The 18004-nt window shown below is 50.5% G+C and overlaps 1 protein-coding gene across 6 annotated transcripts in view; it reads right to left on the minus strand.

Annotated features, from left to right (window-relative positions):
* Positions 1 to 17425, minus strand: part of Ssbp3 (single stranded DNA binding protein 3) — a 157560-nt gene extending 140135 nt beyond the window's left edge. For 2 of the 6 annotated variants that reach the window (XM_058581493.1, XM_058581491.1), the window contains exons 1-4: positions 17261 to 17425; positions 16213 to 16285; positions 15929 to 15990; positions 13352 to 13436 (exon numbers count right to left, since the gene is read on the minus strand). In XM_058581493.1, coding sequence (XP_058437476.1) covers positions 13352 to 13436; positions 15929 to 15990; positions 16213 to 16285; positions 17261 to 17316 — 276 coding nt within the window. In that variant the 5' untranslated portion in view covers positions 17317 to 17425. The remainder of the gene's footprint in view (positions 1 to 13351; positions 13437 to 15928; positions 15991 to 16212; positions 16286 to 17260) is intronic. The other 4 variants (XM_046450933.2, XM_046450931.2, XM_058581492.1 and 1 more) reach the window with 3 other exon arrangements.
* Between the last annotated feature and the right edge of the window lie 579 nt (positions 17426 to 18004).

Genomic DNA, 18004 nt, shown 5'->3' on the forward strand with positions numbered 1-18004 from the left:
TTGCAATTCTATAGGGAGCAGGAGACCCTGCAGCATCCTCTGCAGATAAGAGCACATCATGGTCTCTTGGCTGATCTCTCCTCCCAAGGCAGTGTTTTCCCTAACAGCAAAGCCCTGTTTGCACTGCCTAGACAGCAGTGGAGGCTGACCTGCCCAGGGAGCAGTGGTGACCTTGACCAAGGGGCTCAGGTATCCCCACCAGAGACAACTCTGTCTTCTGACTTCCTGGCTCTGGTGGAACATGAGGGATTTCATTCCCCAGAGGCCAACACTGGCCATGCAAATAAAGCTATACACCACCACCAACATGGCCAAGTAGCTAGGGGAAGCACACCTACAAGCCAAGGTCCCCAAACTAAGGATTCTAATGGTGCCTCTGGAAAACTTAGGGATCATTGATATTTTTAAGTTCAGCAAGAATCAGGTCTACCTCAGTGGAAATGGAGCCAAAATTCCCAATGTTTTCTGTTCGCTAAAATTCTACCAAATGGTGAGCTCACACTGGTTCCCCTGAGGAACTAAGAATCTCTAATCAGCAACTACATCATTCTTATTTTTCATATTTCTTCATTAAAATTAATGGTGACTCGATGCATACAACCTCTTCATAAATAAAATATTTTTGAGCACGGAGTCCACAGAGGGTGGTACCAATCAAAGGAGGCCCTGTGAGTGAAGAGATGGGAATCCTTTCTGTAAGTTACACAGGCCCAAAGCAAGACGCTTTCTTCCCGGATGAATCCATCCCCTGATCTGCAGAGAAGTGGAGAAGCCGAGAAGCCCAGCACCATAAGGAACCTTCTGGCCCCCAGACAGGGCTTCAGCCTGCCCTCTCGCTCAGGACCTGCTCCCATCCCAGGCTGGCTGTTGGCTACCGCTTAATTAGGTAGAAAAGATGGCTAACTTGAAAGCAGCATGTAGTGAAGGGCACACTAAGAAAACACAAACTTGGGTTAGGTCTACCTTCCACATTACTGAATTTCTTCAAGTACCTCCATTTCCTCATCTACCAAAAATAGAAATAAAAACAAAACTTAATCCACAGGGCTATTTGGTATGACATGTGATAAAACCTAAAACACTTAGAACAATGCCTGAGGTGGGTAAGGTGGCTCACACCTATTATCCCAGCTACTCAGAAGGCTGAGGCAGGAGGATCACAAATCAAGGCCAGCCTGGACAACCTAGCAAGATCTGTGTCAAAACAAAAGATCTAGCAATGTAGCTCAGATCTAGGGATGTAGCTCATACAAGGCAGAGCACTTGCCTAGTATGCACAAGGCTCTAGGTTCAGTCCCTAGTACCCCCACACACACGTATCTAGAATACAGTAAGCACTCAGTAATTGCTCACTATTATTACTACTTCTTCCTTCATAAAATGGAAAGAATGTACAATCCCCCATCCCCTCCAGAAGAGAGAGACGTGGATAAGAACACTTTTGTAAGAACCTGGGTCCACAGTATACGTTCAATAAACATTAGTTTCCTTCATTAAACAAGAGATTAATTACTATTGAACCATAATGCTGTCGTTCAGAAATTTATCCCTCAACAAGAAACCACCAGCCTGACTCCCCACTCCCACGCCACCAGCTCACGCCACCCCATGGAAGGTGGCCACTCTCGAGTCGTGGGGATTGGAGGCAAGCATTCTCGTTTCCACCTGGTCTCCCCCTCCAGGTTCCCAAAATGCTGCTAGCAAAATAATGCCAAAGAAAGTATGTGGCGACAGTCAACTAGATTTAAGTTCATTTTCTGTAGCTTGGGGTCAGAATCGACTGAAGCACTCTGGTGATCAAGTTTTCTGCAATTCCCTATTCCACGCATTAGCTCGCTGACAGAAATTCACTGCGGTATTTAAAGTGGCAGCCATCACAACTAACTCAAATTGTATTGGCTTCCCCGATGCTGAAATGCTCTGCTGAAACCATCAATTGGCCAATTCGGAGATAACGTGGTGGCTGAAATTCCCTGTCATGCTGTAAAATCCCCTTTTGAAGCGGCTCACCAGCTCGCAGATCCGCAGCGAAACCTGTGCCCAGAGCTGCGGGCCAGAACTGCCTGTGTAACCCAAGCGGGCTGGCGGAGCGGGATCTGGCGGGCGGGCGGCCGGCGCTGCCAAGAGGAAGGGCCTCCAGAGAGAGGATAACATTTTCTACTGGAAGCTTTCTAAAAGACAGCGAGAAAAGACAGGCAGTGCGCACACGCCCCACACCAGGCCTGCCCACTGGGCCGGCTGCCCCTCTGCACAGGCCGGGTGGCCAAAGCCACAGGCAGTGCTCAGCCTCTCCCAAAGAAAGCTGCAAAATTCCTGAAGGACAGCACGGACACAGGCAAGGCACAGACGCCAACCTCTTAGGTGAGGTTTTCTCCAGCTGGTGGCTGCCCCAAGATCAAGAGCCCTGAGACCACAGGCAAGCCATGTCACCATCCGACTCTATCTGGAAACTGAGAGGCTCCTTCTTGAAATACATCCCCTGATTTGATGGTCGGTCCAAACTCAACACAGACTTCTCAAAAGGTGACTGCGACTTGCAAAGCACTCACAAACTCTCGGCTGACTCCCAACAACCCGGAAACACAAGGAAGGCCCGGGTTCACATCACTGCATAGCACAGAAGATCAAACCCAGGCTTGCTCAGAGAGGCCAAATGACTTTCCAAGGTCACCTGAAAGAATCAGAACTGAACCCTGGTCATCTGGCCCAAATCCTGTGTACTGTCTACCTATGACACCACATTAAGTCTGCAGCACTCAACAGCACAGAGCCCAGCAGGCAGCAGGCACCCAAGAAATACTATCCACCAACCTACAACCATTCCCATCCAGTCTGCAAGGCTGCAGCCAACATCCCAGCATGGGGAGGCTGCCACCCTACAGCCTCTGCTCCTGAGCAGCCTTCAATGACTGGGAAAGGAGGAGCAGGGGAAAGCCTGTGACAGCCACCCCAGGGAGCAGCGTGCCTCTTAAGGTCAGGGGACTGTGAAACACAAGTGAAATGTCAGCACTTCACCCAAACACACAAAGAACAGGGACACAAAGCCTGCCCCAGGAACCATGCACACAGCTGTCATCAGGAGGGGACAGGGAATTGGGGAGGTTGGGCCAATTTCACTCAGAGAGGATGCCCCACAACCTATTTTGAGGATTCTCGCTGCAGCCACTGCCTGAGCCTTATTCAGACAATACCCAGCACAGGGTGGAGATGGGGAGTCAATCACAGGCAGGAGGGATGTCCCCTGCCCCACATCCCATGGGCAGCCAGGAAGACAACTTGCATCCTTTTGGGGTCTTGCCTAGTGCCCTCTCTGCCCTCTCCTCCCACTCTGGCTCTGCAGTGTGACCCAGATGTGATGCTACCCCTCCAAGTGGGAACTACAACTTGCTCAGCATTCAACAAGCATATTAAGCATATGGCAGCAAACCACTAGTACGAAGGTCCCGCATGCCCACCAGCACCACCCAGGAAACGATTCCCCCAACAACTCTCCAAGTGGCAATCATTTACTTCTTTTTCTTTTTTTTTTTAATATATTTTTTAGTTGTAGATGGACACAATACCTTTATTTTATTTATTTTTATGTAGTGCGGGGGATCAAACCCAGTGCCTCACGCATGCTAGGCAGGCGCTCTACCACTGAGCCACAACCCCAGCCCCATCATTTCCTTCTTATTACGGACGTGCAAACTGAGTTTCAGCAATTGCTTTTTCACTTGACTAAGCCATCCAATCTACAGAACCAAGATTCAACCTCTTGGTTGAATCTCTCTGGGCCAGTGGCTTTCAAACTTTGACTGAGACCCATAGTGAGAAAAATTTTACATGGCAAACCCAGAGCACGCATACAATTACTTGCACTCATATATCGCTGAAAACAAATATTTTTGGAAACAATACTTATGATTATTCTGTGCAATACAGTTTTTTTTTTCTTTTTTTGTAATTGCCAGTCATGACCCACTAGGTTAATTTCATGATGCACTAATGGGTCACAAATCACAAGTTTGCAAAACAATGCTTCGCCATTTACCACTTGTCCATCTTCATTAAAACATGTCTTTAACACGCTTGATGCCTGGGCAGGGATCAAATCCTTCTCACTTCTCAGGGCGCAGAGTCTTACTCATTGACCTCAGGGATTATTCATGACTTTGCAATAGGCCCCAGGAATAGGGGGTGCAGAGAGGATAAAGATGAAGCTTCTGCCCTCAAGAAACTTTGGGTCCAGAAGGGGAAAGGGAAGATACCCAACCTTGATTCAAATAACTCTCCCTCTAGGAAGCAAATAACAAGAGCAAGAGAGTTATGGAGTTCCTATGGGGAGAAGAAGGAAGATATCTCCTTAGCAGGCCAGGGAGAGGCAGCCTCCTTCCAGGCTGGTATCTGCTCAGGGACCAGTTGGCAGGGAAGCAAAAATGACCCTCTCAGGTGGTACAGTTTCAAAGGCACCCAATGGGAAGGACCAGAAGCAGCTGAGCAAAGAGCCCGAATCTGATCTCTAGAACAAGAAAAATGGCTTGAAGGGGGGAAATGGGCACTGGTGGAACACACACAGGCTTGACATAGGCCAGGGGCATCCATGCACCATCTCATTTCATCCTCACAAGAAGTGGGCTGGTGTGAAGGCTGCGTATATGACATTTCTACCTCCATTGCTTGGGGCTGCCTGAAACCCAGGCACCCAGATAGCTAATCAACGGGGAGGCAAGCTAGCAGTGGGTCATGCTTCACTGGTGCACACTCTCGCATGGAGATCCTTCCACTACTGCCCGCCTTGTGTCAGTTACTATGACACTGGCCATCAGAAAGCACGACTTCCAAACTCCTGGGTTCAATTCCCAGTACTTCAGGGAGAACAAAAAACTGACAGCACACATTTATATAGCACTTAGAGTGGCCGGACACCACTATGTACATACTCGTGTGTGTGTGTGTGTGTGTGTAAACGTACACACAAGCTCATTTAATTCTCATGACAACCCTGTGAGATAAATAAGCAAATTTTATTAACCCCCCTTTCCATCTGAGGACACTAAGGCACAGAGGTTAAGTAAGGTGTCCATGGTCACTAGAAAGTACAGCAAGGCAGAGGGTCCTGAACCCTGACTGGGTTTGCAGGTTTGAGTCTTTCTGGTTACCTCAAGCAGAGCATCGTCCCGCTGGGCCTCAGTTTACCTACCTGTAAGATGACTAGGAAACCACCAGTTCCACCACCTGCACCCCTACTATTTGTATCTACATTGAAAACATCCAGCACCACACAGAGGTGGGACTGCTAGCCTCTCCCCTCATCCTATCCCTACATGCTGGTCTCCCAGAAGATGATCTTCCACACAACTATCTGTAAGCACTTTTCACATCCAAGGCTGTATCTGGCTCTTAAATAGACAGTGATCAGAACAGGTGGTGGGTAACCTGATCGGGCAGAATCCTGGACTCCTAGGTCTGAGGGCCCACTACCCACGGCCTCGTGCTCACCCCCAGGAAACCCCAGAGAAAGAGGCTGATGCCAGAACCAGTTTCCTAAGGGCCTGTAAGGGTCAATGATGCCCTTCACCAGCTCATCTTCTTAAGGCTCCATTTTGGGACTCCCTCTCACAAGCAAAATAATCAGGTGAGGCCTGAGCACCTGCCACGGCAAGGTACACAAAGAAGGTGACACAGAACCCCTAATCTAAGGACCTTCGATCTGCTCTCCTTGTTAACATTTACACGGCACCTCATAGCCCAACCAACTCTCCCAGGGCAGATCCCTGCCATTCTCCCGGCATCCCCACAGAAGGCAGCACAAGGTCACCCCTGTGCATACGTACAGTGGAGAGATGGATCTTGAATGGTGAAGGTCCCACAACCAACAAGGGCTAGGAAGCTGAAATTCAAATCCAGATCCCTGCTGACACCAAGGCACAGCCCTCACTGCTTGCTGTCCAGCCACGCAGCCACACACGCAAGCACGGCACAGGACCACTCTGTCCAACACAGATAAGGGGCAAAGACATCCCGGGGGAGTATTTATCAGTGCCAGCCTGTGGCAGGACCACCAGCTCTGCCCCTTGTGAGGGTGCAGGGTGAGGCAAGACTGCCAGGACAGAAGGAGGGCACCCCATGACACACCAGGGAAGCCCAGTACAGGAGGGCATCAATGGCAAAGTCAAGTGTCCTTCCCCTAGGTTCAACCTGCTTTCCCAGAAAAAATATGCTTTTAAAAGAGTTTTCCAAGAAAACATTAGGGCTGTAAAGAGCAAAGGACAAACTTACCAAGCACCAGCCCCCAGAGACAGCGATTTACAGGTATTCTATTACTTAACCCTCACAACAGCCACGCAACGGAATCAGCATTCCCCTTCTATAAATGGAGAAAAAAGATCCAAAGTCTACCCAGCCAGGAAATGGCAAGAATAATGATGAACTCAGGAGCAAGTCGGAGGCCAAACCCTTCAAAATTCAGAGGATTCAAGGCACAGGAAAAGAAAAAGCATAGCATCAACAGACACAGTCCTAAAACTCATCTCACAAGGCCACAGAAAAGCCCACTACTCTAGTGAATCAAAAACAAACAATGGTGATTATCTATTTGCTGTAAGCTCCCAGCAATGTGTATTAAAGAAGTTTATGTGAATCGTCTAATGCACTTGTGCCGTGGTCAGAATTATTACCAAGCTAAAAAAGATTAATTTTTCTAAACACTCTAAACCCTCAGACACTATTATGAAGGCTACCACTAGTGTAACATTTCTGTTATCTTGGCTGACAGGCCTCAAGCACACACCCCTGCCCCAGCACTCCTCCCCCTCTTAAGACTTACACACACACACACACACACACACACTCTCTCTCTCTCTCTCTCTCTCTCTCTCTCAGAGTCAGGAGGGACCAGCGATGGGGCCCAGACACCTTGGCCTGAGGTCCCCACTGGAGAGTCCACCTCCCTTACAAAACAGAGCTGACCAAAGGGACAGGGAGAGCTGGGTGTCTCCCAGCTCCCTCCAAGTGCTGGCTGGCACAGAGCTAACTCTCAGTCCAAGTTTGCAAATGCTTAGCTAACAAAGATGGCATTATGCAAAAGGCTGGTGCACACTGCTGGTCTGGGAGTTCAAATGAAGTGACCACTGCCAAAAACTTTGTTTGGGTCCCCATGGCTCCCCCCGCCCCACCTCCCTCCTTGAAATAAAGGGTAAGGATTTGCAATTTGGGGTCTTGCTGCCACTTGAAACCCATTAAGGTGGCTGCATTGCCTAGATTCTGGCAAAATGCAATTCCAGTTCTTCATTTAATGTTTAATTAGCTACCGATGGAGGAGTCTGGCAGCCTCTGGGGTTAAGAGGAATTGCAGAAAAGAGGGTGGTAGCCCAAACAGGGGACTCAATACAAGTCTAAGCTCCAAGGAGAATGGGGGGAGGGAAAAAAAAGTGTGTTATGTTTTGTTTTTTTAATCTGCCACACAAGGGTGCCAAGGGTCATAGCCAAAGGCAAGTGGTGAACTTGCCAGGACCTTGGGGCAGATAGCTAGCATGGCTTATCGCGGGGGACCACACTCCCCCGAGCGGCTTGGAGCCCAGTGGCTCTCCTATTCCTGCTTCCACTGCCACCCTCTGGTCCCCCTCCTCCCAAAGGGCTCTCACAGGCGCAGACACTCCCTGCCTGGCAGGAACCTCAGCTCAGCACATCCAAGGAGAGCCCTCTCAAATATCACTTTGCTATTTCAAACCCACCAAGGACGCTGGACCCCTGCCACAGAGCCACAAATACCTCAGCTCCCGCCCACGCCCATGACTCTTGGGCACTTTCCTATGTTAACCAATCCTCCTGGAGACAAAGTCTCTCAGCTGGGGGTGGAGAGAGGGATCAGCAGAGTGCTGCTGGGTGAAAGCAGGGGGCTAAAAGAGCAAGTCAGAAGAAAGGGGCTTCAGGCCTTCAGAGCAGGGAAACTGAGGCAAGCAGGGAAAATTCAGAGGCCACAGGACCCATGGGCATTATACCCCCCAAATCTTCACTGAGGATCACAGGAGGGCCTGGGGTTTGGAGCAGTCATCTGTGAACCCACTGGAATCATGCACAAAGTCTCCTTTATGAGTACACATGCATTTTCTGAAAAGAAGGTCCGCAGCTTTTATCACATTTTCCCTGCCAAAAGTGAACAGCCACTGCACCAAAACTCCCTCCCCAGAGGTCAGGTAGCACCTCTGCCAGCGACTGCAGTTTGCCTCACAGGGGCTTCATTTAATTCTGTTAAATTCATGTCTTCAGTGAACACATGGGGACACCAAGCAGGTACCAGGCACCTTCTGGGCCCAAAGCAAACACCCTCCCTATGCTCTGCAGGGATTCACTGTAATTGAGTGTTGTCAAACAGTGAAAGGTGGAAAGTAAAAGATGGGTATGATGGCGCAGGCATGTAATCCCAGTGATCCGGGAGACTGAGACAGGAGGATCCCAAGTTCAAGGCCCTGTCTCAAAAACAACAATAACAAAAAGGGCGGGAAACTTTTAGTCTCAGCTCTGCTACTACTTCCTAGACTTCCCATCTGCTCTTGGACTAGCCACAGAAACTCCAGGCCTCAGTTTCTTCATCTGTAAAGCGGAGATGAAACTTAATAATAAAATCCAACCATCAGGGCAGCTGGGAGGCCACAACCACCATCAAGTGTGTCACAGTGGGTCATGAAAAGTACAACAGACAGAGCCCGTCAGTGCTCTCCAGTGCCTTCAGCTCAAAGACCACGACCCGGCTAACCTACGCCAATCATCTTTTGCCTCCCAAAGGAAAACACAAAACTAGGTACCACAAGGAGGAGAAGAACTGCTGGAAGTGGGAGACACTAACCCCACAGACCCACCCTGGAGGAGGGACAAGTGGAGAAGGCGGCTAGGACAGCCCTGGGCCCACATGAGACACTCATGCAGCTTCTTCAGAAGCACAGGGCCAGATGAGTGTGGAAGGGAGCCCCAGAGGGAACCCCCTCTGGGACCCCAAGAGCTCTTCTCAACAGGATGGGAAGTGTTACTCCAGCCTGAGGGGAGCTGCAAAGAAACCACACCAGGGGCTGGTGACCCTCCTGCTGCAGCCACAGGTACGCGCTTCATTTCAGACAAGCCAATTCTCAGAAAAGTCCACTTTGGATCCTGAGTCCCCAGAGCTCCACATAATTTGTGGTCAACATCAAGACTCTTGGGCTTAAAAAGAACGAATCAAGAGAAGCAAGTGACCAGGTGTGAGGGAGAAAATAGTGACTAAAAAACTCACAAAGTTGCCAGGCGTGGTGCGCCGGTAATCCCAGTGGCTTGGGAAGCTGAGACAGGAGAATCGCAAGTTCAAAGCCAGCCTCAGCAACTGTGAGGCGCTAAGCAACTCAGTGAGACCCTATTTCTAAATAAAATACAAAATAGGGCTGGGATGTGGCTCGGTGGTTAAGGGCCCCTGAGTTCAATCCCCAGTACCAAAAAAAAAAAAAAAACAAACAAACACAAATTTAAGGATAGTTTGAATTCCCTCCCTAGTCCCTGGTTCGTTCCAGGCCTGGCAGCCTGGGCGGGGCTCTGAGATCAAAAACCCCTGACCCAAATTTCAGGAAGGAAGACAACTTGCCCAGATCATGGTATCATTTCTATATAAGAGCCAGGACCAGGAACCCCCCTCCTCCCTACACTTGTAAGCACCCACTACCCACCAGAGACAGGGTCTGGTATCTAGCTGCACAGACTCCCTACCCTGTGAAAATCCTGACAGAAAACACAAGGCCAGTTAACACTCTTGTTCACACTCCCCTTGATTTCCAGACTTAAGACAACTAGTTAACCAACATTAAGATCATCTTGTTCAAGACTGCCCACAAAATTTAAGCCACTGAAAGAACATCTTCCAATATTCTATTGGCTGCTCCAGGTCAGGTTACTCCCTGACCCAAATTATTTGTGTTTTTACCCTTAACTCCTTCACTCCATCAACACATGAACCTACTATGTGGAAGGTATTATGGAAGCTACAAAGATGAATAGCTCATAGTCTCTGCCATGGAAAAAATTAATAAGCTGGAGCCAGAAAGACCAACCCAAAGGAGAAGTTGGCCAGAAGAGTGCGAACAAATGACCCCTGCTGGGAGGCCTGAAGGGCAGGGCCGGGCAGTACCCCAGAATCTAACTCTGTCCCTAGGATTCACCTCTCTGTGCCTCAGTTAAATATACAAAATGGAGAGGGGAACAAACTTTTTTCTCCCAGAGTCTCCAGCCAGGTGAAATGAGGGACTGAACCTGCAGCAGAGAGCACCTAGCCCAGCACGTGGACAGCTGCCAACAGAGGCTTGGTAGAGGTGGCTTTGACCAACACCGAGATGGAGTGGTTTGCATGTGCAGAAAACTATCATAAAAGTCCTCCAAGAAGAAGAACTTAGAAGATGGATAGGATTTGAGTGGACAGAGAGAAATGCATTCCAGGTAAGAAGAAGGGAATCCAGAAGCTATCATAATAATTTTAGCAGAAGGAACAATGGCTAACTAGATGACAGGAATGGAAAGAGAGACTACATGAAGATTTGAGAAAGACAAAGAGAAACAGAGGATTCCTTTTCTTCTTCTTCTTTTTTTTTTTGGCACTGGGGATTGAATGCAGGGGCACTTATCACTGAACCATATCCCCAACCCTTTCTATTTTTTTTATAGGACCTTGAACTTGGGATCCTCCTGCCTTAGCCTCCAGAGCTGCTGGGATTATAAGTGTGTGCCTCGGCACCCAGCTCCTTTTCTTAAATATTTCTTTCTTTTTTGTGTGGTGCTAGAGATTGAACCAGGGCTCCACACACGCTGGGCAAGTGCTCTATCTCTGAGATACATCCCCAGCTCAAGTATTTATTTCTTCATTTTCCAGTTGCATCTCTGTTGCTGCCCTCCCAACTCCATACCACCTCTTCATTCCTTCAAAATCTCCATTCATCACTCACTGATTTCCTGATCTGACTCTTGGGTCGTAGGACACCAGAGGATCCCAATCTAGGAAAAAACGTTTTGCTCCTCAAAGTTATGAACCATGGACCTCAATCAATGTGACTTCATCTCTTAGTCGCATCATCTCAATGTCAGCGCCAACCTCAGCAGTTTCACACAACGCTTCTGCCACTCTACTCAACAAGTTACTGGCGGCACACCCACGGGCAAGTTTTCCCAGCCACCACGTTGCTTCAAGAGGGCAGACCATGACAAATTGTCAAAGAGAGTCTCACATTATTTACTAGAGCACCAAACTTGGTTGAAAAATCATTAACTTCTCTAAAAAGTACCCTATAAAAGAGAGCATAGAACTCTTATATCAAGAGACTGGCTTGAAATGGGTCCTCCCATTCATCCACCCACTCCAAAATGAAGCCATCTGCAAAGCAGTCAAAGACAAGCAACACAGGGTGGCTGTCCACAGACTAAATAAATAAATAAATAAAAGCCAGGCACAGTGGCGCACACCTGTAACCTCAGCAACCCGGGAGGCTGAGACAGAAGGATCACAAATGAGGGAAGCCCTCAGCAAATTAGTGAGACCCTATCTCAAAACAAAAACATAGGGGCTGGGGATGTGGCTCAAGCGGTAGTGCGCTCGCCTGGCATGCGTGCGGCCCGGGTTCGATCCTCAGCACCACATACAAACAAAGATGTTGTGTCCGTCGAGAAATAAAAAAAAAAAAAAAAAACATAAACAAGGTCTGGGGATATACCTCAGTGGTAAAATGCTCCTAGGTTAAATACCCAGCAGCCCCCCTGCCTAAAACAAAAGCACTGGGGATATAAGCTGAGTAAGAGAATGCTTGCCTAGCAAGCACAGTCTCTGGGTTCCATCCCCAGTACCTCGAAAAAACAACAAAAAAGAGCAAGATTTTCTTTACCAGGTAGAAAAGTCAAACTCACCAACTATTTTTATATGGCTACTCTACCTCTTATCCTCCCCTAAGCTCCAGTTCAGGAAACCCTATGATCATCACCACGGGATTTTTTCCCAGAAGAACCACATCACAAGTGAAACAGTCACCTCTCTTTTTTACTACTGAAAGTTTACCAGGCCAGAAGTACCACTCACTTGTTTCTCTTTCTCAACCCTGAAGAGGGCACAAGAACCAGTCAATTTCCTCAGCATTCCACTCCATAGGCATTAACTTTTCAGTCATAACAAAATTCCATCACATTGAACATGCTAAAAACCAGCAAGCCTCCAGCTCAGTCCCTAACTCCTACTACAGGAGAAATTTCCACCATGACAATATTTATGACATTGGGATTTGACCACCTGTGAAACTCATCCAGATGGGATCTGTCCTCTTATGCCAATTTCAAACTGCATACAGGGGATACAGATGGTCTGGACAAGCAGATGGGACCTGACGACCTTCAAGAAACCAGCTTCCATGCTCAGAGCATAGGGACCATTCCTATCCATCTCATACCAAAGTGCAAAGATCCAACAGATCCCCTACCATGTGCACACACATGCACACAAACATTCAACCATGTACATCCAGCGAGAAGTAAGAACTGAAAGGAGGCCAAGGAAGACCTTCAGACACTTCTTTTTCTGTTTTCTAACAGATCCTAACTTATTTCATGAGATCGCAAAACATGACACCAACCCTACCCAGATCTGAAGTCTTTTTTTTTTTTTTTAAGGAGATTACCATGGGAGATGGACAAAAGGCAGACATCTCTCATATAATAAGTTCACAAATCTAAAGAAACTCATCCAAGGGTAAAATGTGAATGTTAGGGTAGAAGGTACCACAACCTGATCAAATTAACTAGTTCACAAGAACATTTTGGGCACAGGATTATGGAATAGTTGAGTGCCCCAGACTACACATCATCTTAGTATATACAACCTGAGCCTCACCCACCACACACATACCTGCACCCTCCAAAATTTGAAAGATCACTCTCTGGAAAATAGAGTACCCATTCAACCAACCTTTCCATTCCAAGTTTCATATTTGCTTTTTATTTTTTGGTTGTGCTGATTTTTCTCTTAGGCCAACATCAAACCTGCTCAGTTTCCTCCTGGCTAACTGTCTACTCTTCACACAAACCTCACACGATCTGAGCCCTGCTAAGCCCTGCACAACATCGTTCAATTCTCCAGATAGGCATCTACATTCTTTTGCATAATTACAACATAATGAAATACCACTCACCAAGTTAGAACACTGCGGGAGGGGGGTACGAGGGGAGGGCAGCAGGGAGGTGGGTGGGCAGGAGAAGGAAAAGAAAGGCAAGGAGAAAATAAAGACCACTGCCAATTGGCTGTATATTTGCTTTTGGTACTGAAGAAGTTAGAGCTATCCAACCCTGTAATTATTGCCAGGATTAAAGATTTGTTACTCACGTAATCATGAAAGGCTTTTGCTTCACTCGAATGTTCACAAGTGTCTCTCCTTTCAGGAGCTGCACAGTAAAGGTCCCAAAATACGCTGCAAGTCGAAAAATAAAATAAGATCAGGTTACTAATTGTTACTTCTGTATACAACAGAAAGTGCACAATGCTCATTGCTAACAGCTCCAGGTCTCCTCCAGGCTCTACTCCACCTTCCCACTTTCGCTGGGCAAACTCAAGCCTAGAAAACAGAACAGACCCGAGCTCTCTGGCAAGACAGACATTTGTAATAAGAATAATAGTTCCCACCTACCATGCGCCTACTATGAACGGCACGCCTCATGCTGATGATACTGCCCATGGCTACCATGTACTATAAACGAAGTGATCCTCTCCCTACTGGAACCACTAAAGCTTGGAGGATTAGCCCAACCCACCCATGGTATATCACAAGGTAGGAATCTGGGGAATCCATGCCTGTCCCATCTGTGTCCCTTTTACCATCCCAAAACAAAATGGCCACATACTATAAAAAGGCTAAATTGCCAAAACATACAACTATGATTCACATGCATAGCAATCTGCAATTATGTCAACTTAGGGAACCTCACAGATTCTTAATCCCAGAGCCCACACCCCTACTTCTCCCACCCACCAAAAAACACATGTCAGACCAAGGGGAGGCTGTGGACAGCCAAGCATCTCCATGAAACTCGGGGCCCTCTTCAGAGAGCGTCCATTCAGTAAGGACTGTGGAGGGGAGAGCAGACCCAGAACGGCCACCCCAACCTTGTGATTCTATATGATCCCTCCAACACTTGGTATGAACTGTGAACACACACAAGTCCTCTGCAAACCAAGAGAATGCTATATGAACACAGCATAGTCACTGGTATTAACAAAGGGCCTTAGAAACATTCTAGACCAGGAGCCAAGGCCTGGGACAGAACCAGCTTGAAGGGTACAGTGGACAACAGAATCAAGGTCTGACTCACAATTCAGTGCTCCTGCGCCCCTCAGAGCCAGCTCCAATCACCAGACAAGCATCTCACTTAAGGTGTGTGAATACATGCAGCCTGCCCCCATCAGACCAGCTCCACTGCTTCCTCTGGCTCCAGAAAGCCGTGGTCTTTTGCTCAGTGTCAAATCGCAGGAGGCGACTTTTAACAAACCAGACCACAGCCACTCAGAGCTACCACAACCTGAGCCCAGCACAACAGACGCCACATTCCTGCGGCTGAGACAAGGATGGAGAAGCTTCAGGGATTCTGGATATAACAGAAAACTGGGGACTTCTACGGCTACAGGGCAGGGGTGGCGGCTATAGAAAGCCCTTTCCAGCCTTCTGGAACTGCACCTTGGATTAAACTCCTCCAAACATAAAAGGTCTTCAAGACTCCAAATTTCCAGACCCTTTAAGTTAACTTTCACTCAAAAGCTTAAGTTTCTACAAGATCCAGGCAGCCAGACCCACCAACCCCATCCACACACTCCCCTCGAAAAACAACCGCAGCCAACCTATCACCCGCTCCTACAGGTGGAATCCTTACGCCACATCAGACGCCTTCAACACCGGCAGTTGGGAGGTTGGCAGAAGTAATTAAAAACTCATTTTCTCTGCACAAGTTAGAACAGACACTTCATCCTCCCACTGTTCAAAGAGACTTGAAACAGTAACCCGAGCCGGCGGTCAGGTAAATGTGCTAAGATCCCAACCAGGAGACATTCCGTTTTCCTGAACTCCACCAAAATATCAAAAGCCACTCTGCTTTCTTTTCCTTTTCAAAAGGATGTCAAAGACTCCACCAATCAGTCCCACAAAACACACAGGTCACACACACATGACAACTTGCTACTTTTGACCCTTAAGCCTCCCTCCTGCCTGCCACGAATCCCATGCTGAGACCAGACTGCTGTGGTCTCAGAGCAGTAAGACCCACAAGCCTGAAGAGAGGGTCACAGATAAGGAGAGAGCACCAGGTCACCTCTAGGCAGTTAAAGTTCTTGGTAAAATAAAGCTTTGTGGGTTCAGGGATGCTGGGGGTGGGGGATGGCACAGAGGACAGGAAGGTCCAGTCAGTCTGAATCAGTATCATTACAGGAAGTGGCAACTCTTTCTTGCTTTTTCTCAGAGTGTGTGGAAAAGACCAGGAGATGTCCCTCTTATGGTTTGGAGCTTATAGAAGAAAAAGAAAGGACAGACCAGTTGTAGAACAGACCTGGTGTCCCCACTCAGCCCTGCCCCCACTCCTCTCTAATTAAAGCAGCATGCAGGACTGACAAAAACCCTTCAAGGATTTTTCAAGCCCCTGCCTAGTGCCCCAGAGTGGGATGGAAAAGCAAGAAGTTTCTACCCCAGTCCATAAGATTAGTTGGTTTTCTAGAGGAGGGGAAACACCAGGAAAAAACTTTTAGGCAGCAGCTTCTTCGGCCCTTTCCTCTTTGGCCAGACCTGGTCCAGGCACCCAGAAGTGCCCTGCTCTGTGTAAAGTAAAGGTGGAGGGCCTGTTTCAAGCCTCTGGTCTTTGTTTGCTTGGACCCAGGGCTCAGAACAAAACACACACACTCAAAACTATCACACAAACTTACCACCACCAGGAGTGCAAAAACCCAGGCGGTTCTCCCAGCGTGATGTTTTTTTCCCATCGAATCTGGAAAAGAGGAAGCAGAGGCAGCTTAGAGAAGCAGAGAGGAGGGCAGGCGGGGGGCTTCCCAGAGCCAAAAGGCTGTGAAGACCCACCAACAATAAATGCCAAAAGGTGATAAAAATTCAAAATGGTGGCCACAGTGGCTGCTCCTGAAAACAAAGGCTCTAAGAATAGTGGGGAGGAGGGGGGTGTCAAGAAACTGGATGCTGGGGGAGTCCCACTCACCTCTGATAAGAAGGTCTGTGCAGATTTCTGTGCTCCTACGTGCAGTAAATATTCGTAGACGTATAAAGCTAACCTGGAAGGGGGCAAAGTGAGAGGAATGGGTCAAAACACACCGGGTACTCTCCGGACCTTGCCAGTAGGCTCTGAGTCCCGACTGTGCTGTCCCCATGTGGCCCCCACCAAAGGTGAGCAGCTAACACCCCAGGCAGGGCCACCAGGCTAACAGTTAGGGGGAGGGTACCAGGGACCGGCTGCCTCAAACCACAGGGGCTGGAGAGCGGCCCCCAAACTTGAACTTCCAAGTGGTGTCGGGGCCAAACCCATCTAAGTCTCAAACTCGCAGGTCACCCGACCCAACCTCCTTTTCCTTATCCACTCCTGTTAGCACCCTCACCCCAGTTTGGGGGTCCGAGCGAACTCAGCCCTAGTCCGGGTGCTCCGCGCGCTCTGGAGAGGGCAGCAAAGGGCCGCCCTCATCACCTCCCCGCAAACAACTGTCCCCCCAAGCCTGGAGCCAAACCGGCGCCGCTGTCCCTGCCCAGTCCGCGCCCCGGAGGGCACGGAGCCGGCGGCAAGGCCGCGGGCTGGGAAGGGAGAGCGCTCCCGGCCGAACAAAGCCCCCGGCACGCACTCCTCACGCCGCGGGCGGACAAAAGGAGTCTTCGGGGCTGCAGAAGCCACGCGCCCCCTGCCCGATCCGGATGGGCTAAGTGCAGCCTCCGCGACAAGCGCCTGGGCTGGGGCGAGCGCGCCGACTCGCTGCGGGACCTCGCCCACCCCGCACCGCGGGCGCCCCGACGGCCGCGAGGCCACCAAGTACCCCTGGCCAGCGGCTAGCCCCGCCGCCCCTTCCCGGGTGCCCCAACCTCCGCCGGCTCCCAACAATGGGCTCTCCCTCGCTGCGACCAGGGGAAGGGGCCGGGCAGGCAAGCGGAGCCCCGCGGCCGGAGGACTAGCAGCCCCCAGACCCCCGCCCGCCCACCTGCCTCCCACCACCCGCCCGCCCGCAGCCTGGGGGCGCGCGGCCGCCACTCGCAAGGGGGCTTACTTTTCCCGAGCCTGCCCGTCCGAGGGCACCGCCGAGCCTTTGCCTTTGGCAAACATGGTTTGCAGAGAAGAGGGCGCCGAGCCCCGCCGCCGCCGCCGCTACCGTCCGGTTCTGCCGAGCTGCCCTGCTCCTGGCCCCCTCCCGGCGCTCGCTCGCTCGCGCTCCGCTCGCCGCGCTCCCTCCCTCCCCCCCGGCGCTGGCTCCGCGCTCTTTCCAGCTGTCAAAGCGTCAGCCCCGGCCGCGGCCCCATCGCCCTGGAACTCCTCCCGCGCCGGCTCGGCCTGCGCTGTGCCGCCGCCGCCCGGCTGCCCGCCGCTCGCTCGCTCGCTCGCTCGCCCAACCGCCCGCGCGCCCGCCGCCCGGCTCCGCCTGCGCCGCCCTCTGCGCCTCCGGCACCGCTGCCGCTGCCGCCGCCGCCGCTGGTCTACTTGGAGCTCAACCGAACGTGGCTGCCCGGGCAGGGAGCGCGGCGGGCGGCAACGCCCCGCGACGGACGGCCGCCTCGGCCAATCGGCGCGCGGGGGTGGGCCCGGGCGGCCGGCAGGGACGCCCTGTCAGCGCCGGCCGCGGCAGTCCCGCTGCGCCGCCTCCACGAGCTGCGGCCGCTCCTGCGCCCGGCCGGGGGTGTACGGGGGCGAGCCTCGGCTCTGTGGACCAGCGGGGGCTGTGCGGGCCGGGCGGGGGCGCTGGGGCTCCCGGCGCTGGGAGTCTGGCCAGCGCTCCCCCCGCACACCCCGGGGGCAG

Source organism: Marmota monax, unplaced genomic scaffold (genome assembly GCF_021218885.2).
Source record: "Marmota monax isolate L192 unplaced genomic scaffold, Marmota_monax_Labrador192_F-V1.1 WCK01_AAM20220418_F8-fsc00023, whole genome shotgun sequence".
NCBI classification, from domain to species: Eukaryota; Metazoa; Chordata; class Mammalia; order Rodentia; family Sciuridae; genus Marmota; species Marmota monax.